Source organism: Pinus tabuliformis, chromosome 7, assembly GCF_031772625.1.
Source record: "Pinus tabuliformis cultivar Carrire ecotype Pingquan chromosome 7, CPIR1, whole genome shotgun sequence".
Classification (NCBI taxonomy): domain Eukaryota; kingdom Viridiplantae; phylum Streptophyta; class Pinopsida; order Pinales; family Pinaceae; genus Pinus; species Pinus tabuliformis.
This window is the reverse complement of record NC_142293.1, coordinates 181,297,228-181,311,114: the sequence shown is the minus strand read 5'-3', so window position 1 is coordinate 181,311,114 and position 13,887 is coordinate 181,297,228. Positions and strand designations below refer to the sequence as shown.

Sequence of the window (13,887 nt, the reverse complement as noted above, 5' to 3'; positions counted from 1 at the left end):
GATGTTTTCCAGTGATGAATGGAATCAAAGCAATTGGTCTAACAAACCAGAAGGCAAAGAATTGAAAAGGAAAGTCCATGAAGAAACTTTTTGGAGAAAGGCAGCAGAGATTGTGAAGCTTGCTGAGCCACTAGTTAAGGTGTTGCGGTTGGTGGATGGGGAAAGGTTGGCTATGGGCTTCATTTATGAGGCTATGGATCAAGCAAAGGAGCAAATAAAGACAGCATACAAGGATAGAGTGGCAAAGTATGGGCCCATTTGGGCAATCATTGATGAAAGATGGAACAATCAACTCCATCGCCCTATACATGCAGCTGGGTATTTTTTGAACCCACGGTATCATTATAAAGCTAAGGAGTTAGGAGCTTTGAGGGGGGAGGTCAGAGATGGACTGGTTGATTGCATTGAACGCATGATCCCATCGGAGTCTGATCAGCTGGAGATACATCGACAGGTCACATCCTTTAGCAATGCAATAGGTACCTTTGGGAAGAACCTAGCAAAGATTGCAAGAGAAGCAGATGAGCCAGGTAAACAAAAATTTCAATTTTCAATTTCTTAATGGTTTTACTCTTTTTATTAAAGTTTGTTAAATCATTTATAATTTGAAAGTTAGATATAATTTGTAATTTTGTTGAGCTTCAGCCTTCATCTAACTCATAATTCATTACACTCCTATGTTTTTTGCAGCACAATGGTGGGAGGCCTTTGGTGGCCAGTGCCCTGAATTGCAAAGGTTTGCAATTCGTATTTTGAGTCAAACTTGCAGTGCATCTGGGTGTGAGCGCAATTGGTCTGTCTTTGAGAGGATTCACACAAAGAAGAGAAACCGTTTGGATCAAAAACGATTGAATGATCTAGTTTTTGTCCAATACAACCTTCGGCTCAGACGAAACCAATTGCTGAACAAAAGACCTGATTCAGATCCCATTGTGTTGGAAGACATTGATCCAACATCAGATTGGGTAGTGGAGAGTCGTCCACCAGAGTTTGATCCTGATGAGGATCTTGATGTAGATATAGATATGGAGACATCAGTTGAACTTGAACATGTTGTTCAACTTTAGCCTGTTCAGTTGAATGCAGATCCCAATCCACCAGCCTCAGTCTCACAGCCAGCAAGGACTCCAGTTGTAGGTGCTTCCTCTGCTCAGCCACGACAGAAGCGCAGCCGCATATCTACTCTATCTCAGCTTGCATCTGTTGCACAGCCTGCTAGTGGTACTGGCACCACTTCTACAGTTGCAGTTGGAGACGATGATGATGAGGAGGAGCCATGGGGCCCCTTGTCTGACTCTGATGATGATGATCCAGAGATTGGTCGAGATGATCTTGGCTCCTCTGGCAGTAGCTACTAGCCAGTGGCCCAGTAGTACTAGTATTGCAGTCTGGTCACCATCACAGTTTACTTTTGTTGTAGAGGCCATTTCTAGCCTCCTTGGTTATTTGTATTTTGTTTTGAGTCTTTGATCATGTATGACAGTTGACTATGTATTGCCATTGGGTACCATCTTGATATAGTGGATTGGTTCATGAGCCTACTTTGATCATATGTTGTCTTCCATCTATATTATAATGCTATGTGTTTGGAAACATGAATGAAAATCTTTAAAATTATGTTTAAAATATTTAAAATTATGTTTTTTAATAAAAAAATTAAATATTTAATGTATTTTTTACAACGACCGAGTCATTGAAATCGAGCCGGCCGAGTCATTACCGTTTCGGAGTTGGAGTCGGAGTCGATCCTCGGCCGAGTCAGAGTCGGAGTCGGAGTTTTAAAACATTGATTGAAACCCCTATGAAACTGTTTCTAGATTTAAGATATTTTAAAACCCTTGAACCACATAAATAATGCTTCTGCAAGAGCTAGTTCTGAGACTAGATCTTACCCTCTAGGTCCTAGATCTGGCTTCAAAATCGAACTTCACCTTCAGATCTGAAACCTGTTCCTAGAAACACAAACACCCAGAATCCCGATATACCAAAAAAAAGATGAAACCCTAAGTCAGAAAAATTAAAAAATTACAAATCTATGCACAGGAGTGGCAGATCTGGTGAGTATGAGTCCAACTCCGCTCCCAGATCTGATAATTTGAGGCTCTGAAAAGCCAGATTTATCAATTTAGCACATTATATATATATATATATATATAATAATCAATTAATTAATTAATTTAAAAAAATTATAATAATAAAAAATAAAAAAATAAAATAAAAATAAAATAAAATAATAAAAAATAACAATAAATAAAAAATAAAAGAATAAAAAAAAATTTAGAAAAAAATAAAAAAATAAAAAAAAAATTAGATAAAGTAAAATTAAAAAAAAAAAAAAAATTGCAACAGAGGTGCTTCGCCCAAAAACCCTTCATGCAGATAAGCTTGGGATTCAATCAAACTGGGCTCTTCAGAAAATACTAGTCGAGAGTTGGCTGGTCCAACTGAAAACTTCCCCGAATGCCCAATGATCTAAGAAATCAAAATTCCCTGCACAACTCAATTCAACCATTAACGTAGAGCGAGAAAACGATAATAAAATTCAGATCTAATAGAGATACCTGCCATTATATCCAAAACTTAAATTACCATTTAAACCCCAGTGATCAAGCAAGATACCTGTGCTTAAACGACTCTTCAGAAAGCTATTATCAATGGTTGAAAAGGAAATCTATGCATGAAAATAACACATCTTACAGCATTTCCACGAAGAGTAACACCAGTAGAAATTAACCCCAAAGTCTTTCTTTATTGCTCATAAAAAAAAAGTTTACAAGAGAGCTTTCACTAAGCACACGACTCCAAGATCGAATGATCTCAACTGACAACTGACCCCCTATTTAAAGATAAATTTCCCAATGGCTAGTTCGAATGATCCTTGTCAAAGTGATCTTGACCGTTGGTGAGGATCAAAGTTTCCTTTAATGTCATCCGTCGAAATTTTAAATATTGAGGAAATTTCAAATTTTGCAATTAAATGCATTTTAATAAATTCAAAAATTAAAATTTTGCATTTATTTCCTCAAAACTTTGACTCTGACTTAACCCCAGGGACCTAAGACATAAAATTTAGCAAAATAATCAACTTACCTTAGTCCCTAGACCAGTTAAGATTTAATTTTTTAAAGGATCCATGAATTTTACCTCTAGAAAAAATAAATTTACCTAGGACCTAGGACCTATGAGGGGATAAATTATTTTTCTAACACTCAAGACATTTTACATCATGATTTTTTACATTTTTTTTTTACGTCTCAAAGAGGAAAACCCATTTGAACAAGACCCTCATAGACTACCCATTTCTGTGACACAAATATAATCTAGCAGATCAAGCAATTTGTAATAAAATAACCTAACCAAATAGTTAGGATTATTCCCAAATCGCTTTTACATAGACTCGATCTAGCACACTAGGACTCCCCTAACATTCTGGTGACAAAATCCATTCCGGCTTTAGGGTAAGGCTAAAGGAAAACTCTACCGACCATGGATCGGTGAGACAAAAAACCTTCCGGAATGTAGATCGTCATCAAAAAAATTGGTTTACCTAGGCAATTACATACATGACATGGATCTGCTGATATTATTTACAATTTACACATGCAGAAAGTGTTTACAATATAACATGATCAGGTTGAGGATGATAGTCGAACGACACGGACACGTTAATCAAGCGCTATCCCTTCTGCGAAAAAGGGGGTGTACTGCTATGGGTCATTGACACGTAGTGGTCAATAGTCGTCTAACAAGATTTTTGGTACGTTGGCAGTACATCATTTTCTCATGTTGTGAGCACAAGATATTATGAATGAAATCATTAATAAGGTTGCACTTTGTAAAACTTACTTGCATTTAATCAATATGATGGATCATTGATTAATTTTTTCATTTTTTTGATTATAATGTTATGTGTTGAGAAGATTGGGATATGATACTAGCATTAATGGCATGTGCATCATTTCTGGTTCATTGGCACTACATCATATGCACATACTCTCATAACAAAACATTGTGATTGAGTAGGGGCTCCTGATAATCATAGGGATTCTCTTCGAAGCATTTTGGTGCATTTGGACCATAGCAGACCCACAAACAATATAAGATTTCATTTGTTCTAGATATTGCTTTAACTCTTCTTTGAATTATTAACATGCCATTATCTATTGCTAGTGTGATTGTTGTGGTACTTGGTTCTTTCATTGGGTTCGTTATATTTTGTTGTAATTTTATAGTTGTAGCAAATTCGCAGGAATTGCTATTTTCAGTAGACAATTATTGCACTTTCTTTATCATTAGTACTTGCAGATTGAGATCGATACACTTATGTGTGAAAAGTACGTGAAATATTTTTAGTTCAATTCGAAAAGGATAACTTACACGTGCCATTTCTCAAATTTATAGCACTCGATTCGGGAATAACGTTGACTTTTTTATTTAAATTCAATTGTGTTTATTATAGCGATCATGGTAATTGTTTCGTATTTTGTGGCATTGCTTACCATCAGTTTCGCTGATGTCCGTCGTCAATATTGCATTGAAGGCGTTGCGATGGTTAAAAATCTAGACTAGATAATAGTGTATCTAGATAACGATGAGGATGATTAAACTGTGATTAGGAAATAATGTCAGCTGCTTTATTTCAATTCAATTGTCATTATTATTATTATAGCAATTATGGTAATTCATTCATATTCGGATATGGATTGCATTAAATTTCTTACTGTCACTTCTCCTGGTTGTACGTTGTCAATATTGCATTGATAACAATGTATCTAGATAACGATGAGGATGATTAAACTATGATTAGGAAATAACATCAGCTACTTTCTTTCAATTCAATTGTCATCTCTCTGCGAGGAGCAAAAATACAAGTTTCTCTTTTCGAGGAGCAAAAGTTGTGGTCGATTGAACGTTGGTTGTTTTCCAGATTAATGATATAAGAAAATGCATGTGGGCACAAGTTTCTATTTGCAAGGAGCAAAAAAAATGTGGTTGATTGAACGTTGGTTGTTTTCTAGAGTAATGATATATTTCAAAAGACATTTTCAATTTTCAATTGAGCCTGGATAGCATCTTCAATCTATGTTTGTGTTTTATACCAGATTTAGAGCTGTCATTCAAGCACAATTGAAATCCGAAGGTGTGTTCATCTATGTTTTGTCATTCTACGCAAATTCTCTATTTTGCATAGATCCAGAGCTCTATGCAATTGTTTTTCAGGGTATGTACTGTAAGGCTACTATGTTGGTATCGACATCCGTTCTCAATGTCATTTAGCCCTATATTTCTCGTTTCTATCTATAACGACCACGTGTAACTATTTTGCATGTGAGGCAGAAACATATGAAGTTAAATAAATATGAAATCATGTGATACATTATACTAAATGAGTGATGTTAAGTGGGTTTTGTTGTTTAAAAATCAGTATTATGCGGAAGAAAAGTGTGTCAGAGAATTGTGCAAAGGGGAAAATGAATGCGGAAGTACAGAGATTTGTCATATAAAAATTGTGTTTGTTATTCCACATACTAGTTCTTTGGCGTAAATCATAAATCAAAGGGTCTAAGTTTTATATAGCTTCTGTGATATAATTTTAATACTAATAATAATAATAATAATGATAACAACTAAATTATTAGTTTGTTTTTCTTATTAGCTTAAGAATCATAAATCAAATCTTCTAAATTTTATAAATCTCTTGTGGTGTAATTTTAACACGTAATGTATAGATAATTGCATTGGTCAGATGTTGATTATTGTTTTTTTCTCTTCTTCTTTTTTTGTGGGGGAGGAGGGGGGGAGGATGCATGTTGCCAATGCATATTGCTATATTTCATAGTTCTTTGCGAGGTAAGGCTCATTATGAATGGTTTTATTCTAGTTGTTGGAATCGAAACTCTGTTATGAGAATTGTGCATTTTACTTGTTAGCATAAGAATTGTACACAATATTTGTTTTCGAACACAAAGACATATTTTACTATATCTGTATTAGGCATGTTGTGGTTCGTTTGTTTTGTGACTCTATATATCGTCCATAGACAAGTGTTTTACGTGAAATCAGTTGTATCTATATCGTTTTACTTGTTTTCCTATAAATTGTTTATGTTGTGTTTGTTGTTGAGTAATAGTTCGTAGTGAAATTATTATTATTATTATTGAGACGTAATTGCTAAAGCATCAATGAACAAGTATATTTGAAACGTGATTGTTAAATCATCAATGGAGAAGCATTTGTTTATTGTACAAAGCAATGGTACGGATGCAATACTAAGGCATTATAATCTATTTTGTTTGAACAATTTTGCATATAATGTGGGAGATCGCGTATTCGATAATATGCAAACTCTATTGCTTAGTAAAATATTAGCAATAAAAGCCTTTAATGCCAATGTATTTATCAATTAATCATATGGCTGACAAGAGCATAAACAAACATATATTCGAAAAGTTATTTACAATTAAAATATCATCAATAATATAAACATAAACAATCTTATTATCTGCATAATGAAAACTTGAAAGATTCTTCTGCACAATGAACATCCTCTACACTTTTGCATGTCTTGTAAACAAATAATTTTTTCCATGTTACTTTTGTTTATTGACAAAAGTTCTAAAAAAAATTTGTGAAATTCATCCATGTTGAGAACATCATTGATTCAGAAGCTGTTTTCAGCTAAACTGATCTGATTAGCAGAAAAAAGCGAAGAATATATTTGCACTGATACCTTTAATTTACTTGGTGTTGTCGATGAGAACTTCCACTAGTTGATTGCATATGAGCGTTATGCTAATATGCTAATGGAAGAGAAAAACGGTAACAAGATTTGGACTACTGGATTAGCGAATGTTGCATGTGTGCCAACAATTTTTTATTTCAAGGCAATTGTTCATTTGTGTGCGAAAAATTTCATTCAAAAACAAGAACAATTATGCTACGAATGAAGAGAATACCTTTGAATGTGAAGACATTTAGATGAATATTCAAGTTATTAGAGACTAGTGTTCGCTATGATTGCCTCAAGCAAAACAAATCATGATCTTAGAAGCCGGTGAGTCTAATGTTATTGCAGATTTCTTTTTGCCGAATCACAAAGTTCCTTGCAATCTCTCTGTTCTAGAAATATTTTTTATTAAATAGTTTAGGGACTTATGCTGGCTTTGTGCAGATGTCATGGTCTAAGAAACTACAACAAGAGTTCCAAAATGCATTATCTATATGCTTTATCTGACATACAAAAAGGATTGTGTATTTGACTGGGTTGATATCATTTCTAATGAATTAGTTTTTTAGTTAACCAAATTATCCAAGACCAAAAGGTTCTTCATGATGGCATATCTCATAATAGCTTTGATTTGAAGGATCGATAACTTTAGTGGTTTTCCATGTAATCATAAATTCAATGTGAATCAAGAACCAATGCAATTTTGGTATCTTATACTGTGGAAGAATAACGCTTCTTTAAAATTTTGTATAATTCAATATGTTTTTGTGAGGCAAATAATCTACATGATAATTGGACAAGAACCTTATCATATATATGGACACGTACAAGTTTTCCTATGGGGAAAAGATATGCATGAAGAAAGAGAAACTAATACGCTAATTTGAATATATGGGTTTCAAGGTAAGCCATTACTATTGCCGAAATTTGTTATTGGCATGTATGTTGTTGTTGAAGTTTGTAGGAAATAACTTGACTGGCTAGATATATTTGAAAGAAAAAAGACAAAACAATTCATTCCTTTGTCGTTTACTGTTGGAGAAATCACAGTAAAAATTGTTTCATATGTTATAGAGCTCGCACAGACTTTGAACGCTTTTAACTTAAGTAAAGCTGAAGCAATTAAAGCTTTTGATGAAGAGGGCCTATTTCACACACACTTGGAAAGAATTGGATATAGAAACTTGTTTGCTGAAACTAGAGAATAGAGCAAACAATGTCAACATGTATCAGCAAAAAAATAGCGGCTAATCATAAATGTTGAAGATATCATGGAAGTAACAAGTATTAGTTTTTTTGAAGATCAATTTATACGTTGCATAAACGATATCCATGGAAATCAAGGGCTAATCATAGATGTTGTACACATTATCCACGAATCAGGAATTGGCACTTATGTAGACCAATATGTATACTGGATATACGATATTGATGCAATTTCATCATCAAGTGAAAATAGGATAAAAGATACTGCAAATACAAAACTAATTTACAACAAGCTATCAAATAACGTGAAGCACAAAAAGCCTGATCGAAGTTTTATTTCAAAAGAAGTGTATGTTGTTGAATCAACCATTTCAGAAGTCCTATGAGAACAGTAAATGTTGATGAAACTATAAACAAATAAGTTGACAATGTTAAGCTACTTGATTGGATTAGTGTTTGTTTTGCTGAAAATCAAGAAACAATAGCACAAATTTCCAATGAATCTATTATTTTTTATGATGATTCTGTCACATTGCAAAATGAAAAGTATGAAAGTAGCAGTAAACAAATGAAGATTGAGAAGGTAAAGCTTCACAACAATAACATTTTAGACCAAACAGAAATGCAGGTTGATTTGTCTGGAGCTACAATCACATTTTTCATAGAGCTGCATCAAGTTATCGGTAACATGTTTGCAAAGTCTCTTTGTCAACGAGAAGTAGAAAACTTAAACTTAAAAACAAGAATAAAAGACCTATAAGATGTTATAGATTCGGGACCTTTGTTGATGACTTCATTAGAAATATGAACGAAAATTCTCGTAGTTACCGTTCGCGGCAAATCGTATAGATTTGCTAAATTTTGTTGTTTTCCTAATGCAGTTAAAACATATATTATTAGCAATATATGGCAATGATTACAAATCATTGAACATGCATGGAAAGCAACTTCTGATCTGAAGCATTTGGGACAAATAGCTAAGTCATTTGTCGAGTGCATTGAACGTGATCTCGAAGGAGATAGGTATTTCGTGAACAATGACTTATTTTCTTTCAGCCAGAGACTTGATTTACTTTCTGATGCAGAGAAAAGAGAGAAAGAACTGCCAAATTCTAATCAAATAAAGAAACTCAAAGTTGCATGGTCTTAGAGAATCAGAAGAATGGAAAACATTATTTTTGAATATCAAAACATAGAGAATCGAAGGGCAGATGCATATGTCAAAGTTGTACAGATTGTGAAGAATCTGAATGGCCCACGTATTACATGTGACTCTGGTTTAATTTCAAGACAAACGTTAACAGTTGAATTGGATAAACTGAAACAGTCAAAGGCATCAGAATTTGATGATATATTTGATTGTAATACACATGAAGGTAGGGAATGGCTAACTGACTTTGTTAATGTTAATGAACAAAACTATGTTTTAGATGTAGAATTGCAACGCAGGGTCAAAAAAATTGAGAAAGATATATTTATTCAAAGTGTCAAATTGCAAATTATAGTTGCTCCTATGAAACATTGCATGCATGCAAAGTTAAAGAAATTGTTTCAAGAAACCAAAAACTCTGAAAATAGTTTTTTTTTTAACAAGGTCGGGTACTATTATATTATAAAACAACAATGGAGGGACAAGGTCCCAGTACATTTAGAGAGGGGAAGATCGGTGAGGGAGGTGCAAAAGGGGAGCGCAGTCCCATCCTCCGAATCACTGGTCTTGATTCTTAGGAATTGAAATAGAAAATAACTATATTGACGGACAAATTGTCCTAACAGTAGACAAAATTTACAGAGCATAGAAAAATTGACAATGAGATCACCAAAACTGATTGACCGAGTCCTCGAGAGGCTTATCCTTCTTGTTGCTGAGTTTGGTCGAAGCTTCGCCTTGCTCACTTTGATTCAGAGTCTTTATGTAGCTCACAGCTTCTTCAAGATGCTGACATTTCTCCTTGAGCCCTTCAATCTCAGCTTTCTGCTTCTCAAACTTTTTCTTCTTGGATTTGTTTTCATTTTCCATCTCAGCCCGGAGCTCGTTGAGAGTTTTGATGAAACGCCCAATCATAAAGCAGTTTGCCCAACAGAGCACACAGCTGTTATTGTTCTCAATCTGTTCCAGGGGGTTGCCAGACATTTTGGTGACAGAAGAGGTGCTATCCTTATTGTTGTTCTGATGCTGAAGACTTCTGAACGTGATTGAGTGGGAGGTAACAATTCTCAGATTCGAGACAGAGTTGTCTCCCTGCTTTAAGAGCCTTATGATGCCCGAGAGATTCTTGAAGTTCAATCCGTCACAAGAGATGTGTTGAAGTTGTTGCCAGTGGGGGAGGGAACTTATGGGAGAAGGGACGTGTCTGCAAGGAAGAGCCAGCCAATGGGGATGGGCACTGTGTCTTCTGAAGACCACAGGCCTGACGAGAATAAAGGAGGAGGAATGATGGCGAGGTTGAAAGAGATACTGCGGAGGGCGAGAAAAGAAACTGGGCATATGGAAGAAAAAAGGCGCAACTGTGGAGACCTGAGACACCCTGTAAACAATTTTGTCGAAAGCATAGGAGCAGAGGAGAAATTAGTCGAAAAAATGCAGAACCTTAAGAAAACAGGACCCAATTACCTCTACCCACGCACAGTGAAGAGAACGTGCTGTTATTACTCTTCGGAAGCCACCTTAGACAATCACTGCGACCTGGAATATTATGCTGCTGAGATTTATCTTCTGGGGTGGAAACCTTATCTCGAGCTGGTTCTTATAATCCATGGTGTGTAACTCCTCGTGAACCTTCCCAGTAATGGAATCATGACAAGATGCGAACCTCTGCACATGAAGAGACATATACCAACTACTGTCTTGTCTTGAGGGAGAGATTTATTCAGCAGCAAAATACGAAGCCTACAGTTCTGATCAGAGGAGATATTCCTCTCAGCTCTAGGCAGATTTTCTATGTTTATCATGTCAGGCATATGAGGGATAATCTCCTTCTGAATCTGCGTTGTACTATTTTCCCCTTTTTTAAATTGGTTGTTATAATTCCCCAAGTCTTGAATGATAAGCCAGACTGCCATCGAGGGGTGATTATGGTATTGGTTTGTCATAGACATCCTAATTTTCTCTAGTTGTCCCTACCCCTCTGTCCACCGCCTTGTTGGCAAAAGCATTTATAACTTGGTTATGGGCTCTTAACACATGTTTGTAGACAACTTTTCCTAGCAGATTAACATTATCATTGATTCTTTGCTTAATTTTATTTAAGGCTTGATTTTTGAAATCTCTTCCAGCTTCCATTGCAGCTATTATAATTGCAGAATCCCCAATGATGATTGGATCTTTCGCCTGAAGCTTTGTGAGGATGCTTGTGCCCATAAGCAAACCATAAGCCTCCGCCCTGTTGTTTGATAGAGTCCCCAGCCCCCATTCATACATGGACATTGTTTCGCCTTGCTGATCCAGGATTAGCCCACCTGCCCTAGCTCTTCCGGGGTTGTGCTTTGAGGCTTCATCAAAAAAGAGAATGTAGCTTCTTTGGTTTTTGATCCACCCCTCTATTTCCCTTTCATTGCCCCGAAGCTTCCAATTTTTATAGTTGTTTCCAATCATCTTTGGAATACAATTCCTAACTGGGCCATCCATGGTGATTTTATTTTACCAATCCTTTTCTACTTGTTGCCAACTAGTTTGATCCGAAGGTGGCACACCCTTAGAGCTGACTATTTCCGCAATTTGGGCCCAAGTTTTAGCTAGAATGGAACCTGAGCTAGGTTTTTTCCCCTTGAAGATGCATTTGTTTCTTGCCAACCAGATGTGCTAGCAAAGTATGGAGGGGAGACACTTCCATACACTCATGATGGCAGCCTTATTTTTCTTGGCATAAGGGTAGCTATGAGTCCAGTTCTTATTTAAAGGAGACAACTACTCAATTGAGTCTATATTCAAATCGAGGGGGCTAATAATTTGTTTCCAGCATTGTCTAGCTAAAACACAGTTCAAGAAGAGGTGCTAGGTGCTCTCTTCTTCTTCCTGGCAAAGAACGCACATAGAAGGCCCATGAATGCCTTTTTTCCTCAAATTCTCAGCTGTAAGTATCCTGCCTTTCAGCAAGGTCCAAGCGAAAAACTTGATTTTAGGAAGGCATGCATTCTTCCACACAGCTGGCCAAAGGCTCCAATTATCATAGTTGCTATGGTTTCGAAGGAAATTGTATCCATATTTGACAGTGTAAATTCCTCCGCTAGGATCCCAAACATAATTGTCCATTCTCTTTTTATTTATCGGAGCTGAGCCATAGAGCAGAGCCTTCAACTCTTCCCACTGAGCAGAAAGACGATTTGGTAGAGGAGGCTTTTTCCAAGCAGTCCATCTATTTTGATCCCACTCCGAGATGGAGAATAAGGAGGATATACCCTTCTCCTCCAACCAGTCTTGGAGATCTCTCAAATTGTGATTTCTTTTTAAGGGAGCTGTCCCCATAATTCTGTCATTCCAAATGGAAGTGTTTTCTCCATTCCCAGGATTTTTTGAGAATTGATCTTTAATGTGAGGAATAGTTTTTTTAATAAGCCTCCAAATTTGGGTGCAAGGACGATCAGGGATCAGCTCATTGAGCAGCAAGGACCTCTGCCCGTTGAGATATTTCCTAGCCAAGGCTTCTCCCCACCATTGATCCTGCCCATTTAGCATGCGCCAGACTAGCTTGATACCAAGAGCCTTGTTTGTTATGTTTGGGAGGCGGATGGAGATGCCTCCATATTCAAAGGGAAGAGTCACTTGATCCCACTGAACCAAACTAAACTTTTTGGAGTCCTACCTCCCACCCCGCCAAAGGAAGCCTCTGAGTATAAGCTCCAATTGCTTGTGGATGCTAGCTGGAGCCAAAGTTAATGCAAACTAATAAATTGGCAAAGCCGAAAGAAGAGCTTTGATTAAGACGGTTCTGCCAACCAAGTTTAACCACATCATCCCCAGCTTTGGATTTTCCCCCTTACTTTCTCGATTTGTTAATTCCAAGTCTCTGTCTTAATCCCTTCTTTGGCCAACGGTAACCCCAAGTATATGAAATGACTCCATTTTTGTTGAACTGGGATTTCCATGATTTGGGAGATCCTTTGCATGATATTGTTTGGCACATTCCAGGTAAATATTCTACATTTTTTATCGTTCAAAAGACCTCCAGAGGCAACTAAGAAGTCATCAAGCACCTTTTTGAACCTTCTAGCTATAATACTAGAGGTGCCCCCAATCAGGAGAGTATCATCAGTGAAGAGAGAATGGTTAATTTCTTTAACCCCTCATACTATTCTGATACCAATAATTTCCCTTTTGATTCTCTGGTTTTCCAGCTGTATACTGAGCGTTTCTGCCATAATGATGTAAAGAAAAGGGGAGAGCGGGCATACCTGTCTCAATCCTCTAGTGTTGTGAAAGTAACTACTGGGTCTTCCATTAATCAGCGTTGCAATCCATGGATTGGAGATGCACGCTTCAATGATCCCAATAAACTTGGGAGAAATGCCAAACTTTTGAAGAGCTGTAATAAGAAAGCAATGGCAAACACGATCAAAGGCATTAGCCATATCCAATTTTATGACCATACCTCTTTCATTGTTTTGGATGCTACTATGGATGGCTTCTTGTATGAGGATCACATTGTCAGTTATTTGCCTTTTTGGGACGAAGCCCCCTTGGTTTTCCGAGATGATACAAGGCAGAATTTTTTTTAATCGGTTTTCCAAAATCTTAGTGATGATTTTGTATGAGGAGTTGCATAGGGAAATTGGCCTGAATCTATCAAAGGAAATGGGATCTGGCTCTTTGGGGATGAGGGCCAAATGAGAGGTTTTGGTGTTTTCGCCCACTTTGTGTTTTTTGAAGACATTCTTAATCATACGGACCAAATCTTTTTTAATTATATCCCAGTGGCTCTTGTAGAAGGCAATGGTGAATCCATCATGGCCTTGAG

The 13,887-nt window shown here is 36.5% G+C and overlaps 1 protein-coding gene across 1 annotated transcript; it reads right to left on the bottom strand.

Moving 5' to 3' along the window:
• Window positions 1-11,927: 11,927 nt before the first annotated feature.
• Window positions 11,928-12,608, bottom strand: LOC149246453 (uncharacterized). Its single transcript, XM_089441592.1, has one exon. The coding sequence runs from the start codon at window positions 12,606-12,608 to the stop codon at window positions 11,928-11,930; it is 681 nt and encodes a 226-aa protein (XP_089297718.1).
• Between the last annotated feature and the right edge of the window lie 1,279 nt (window positions 12,609-13,887).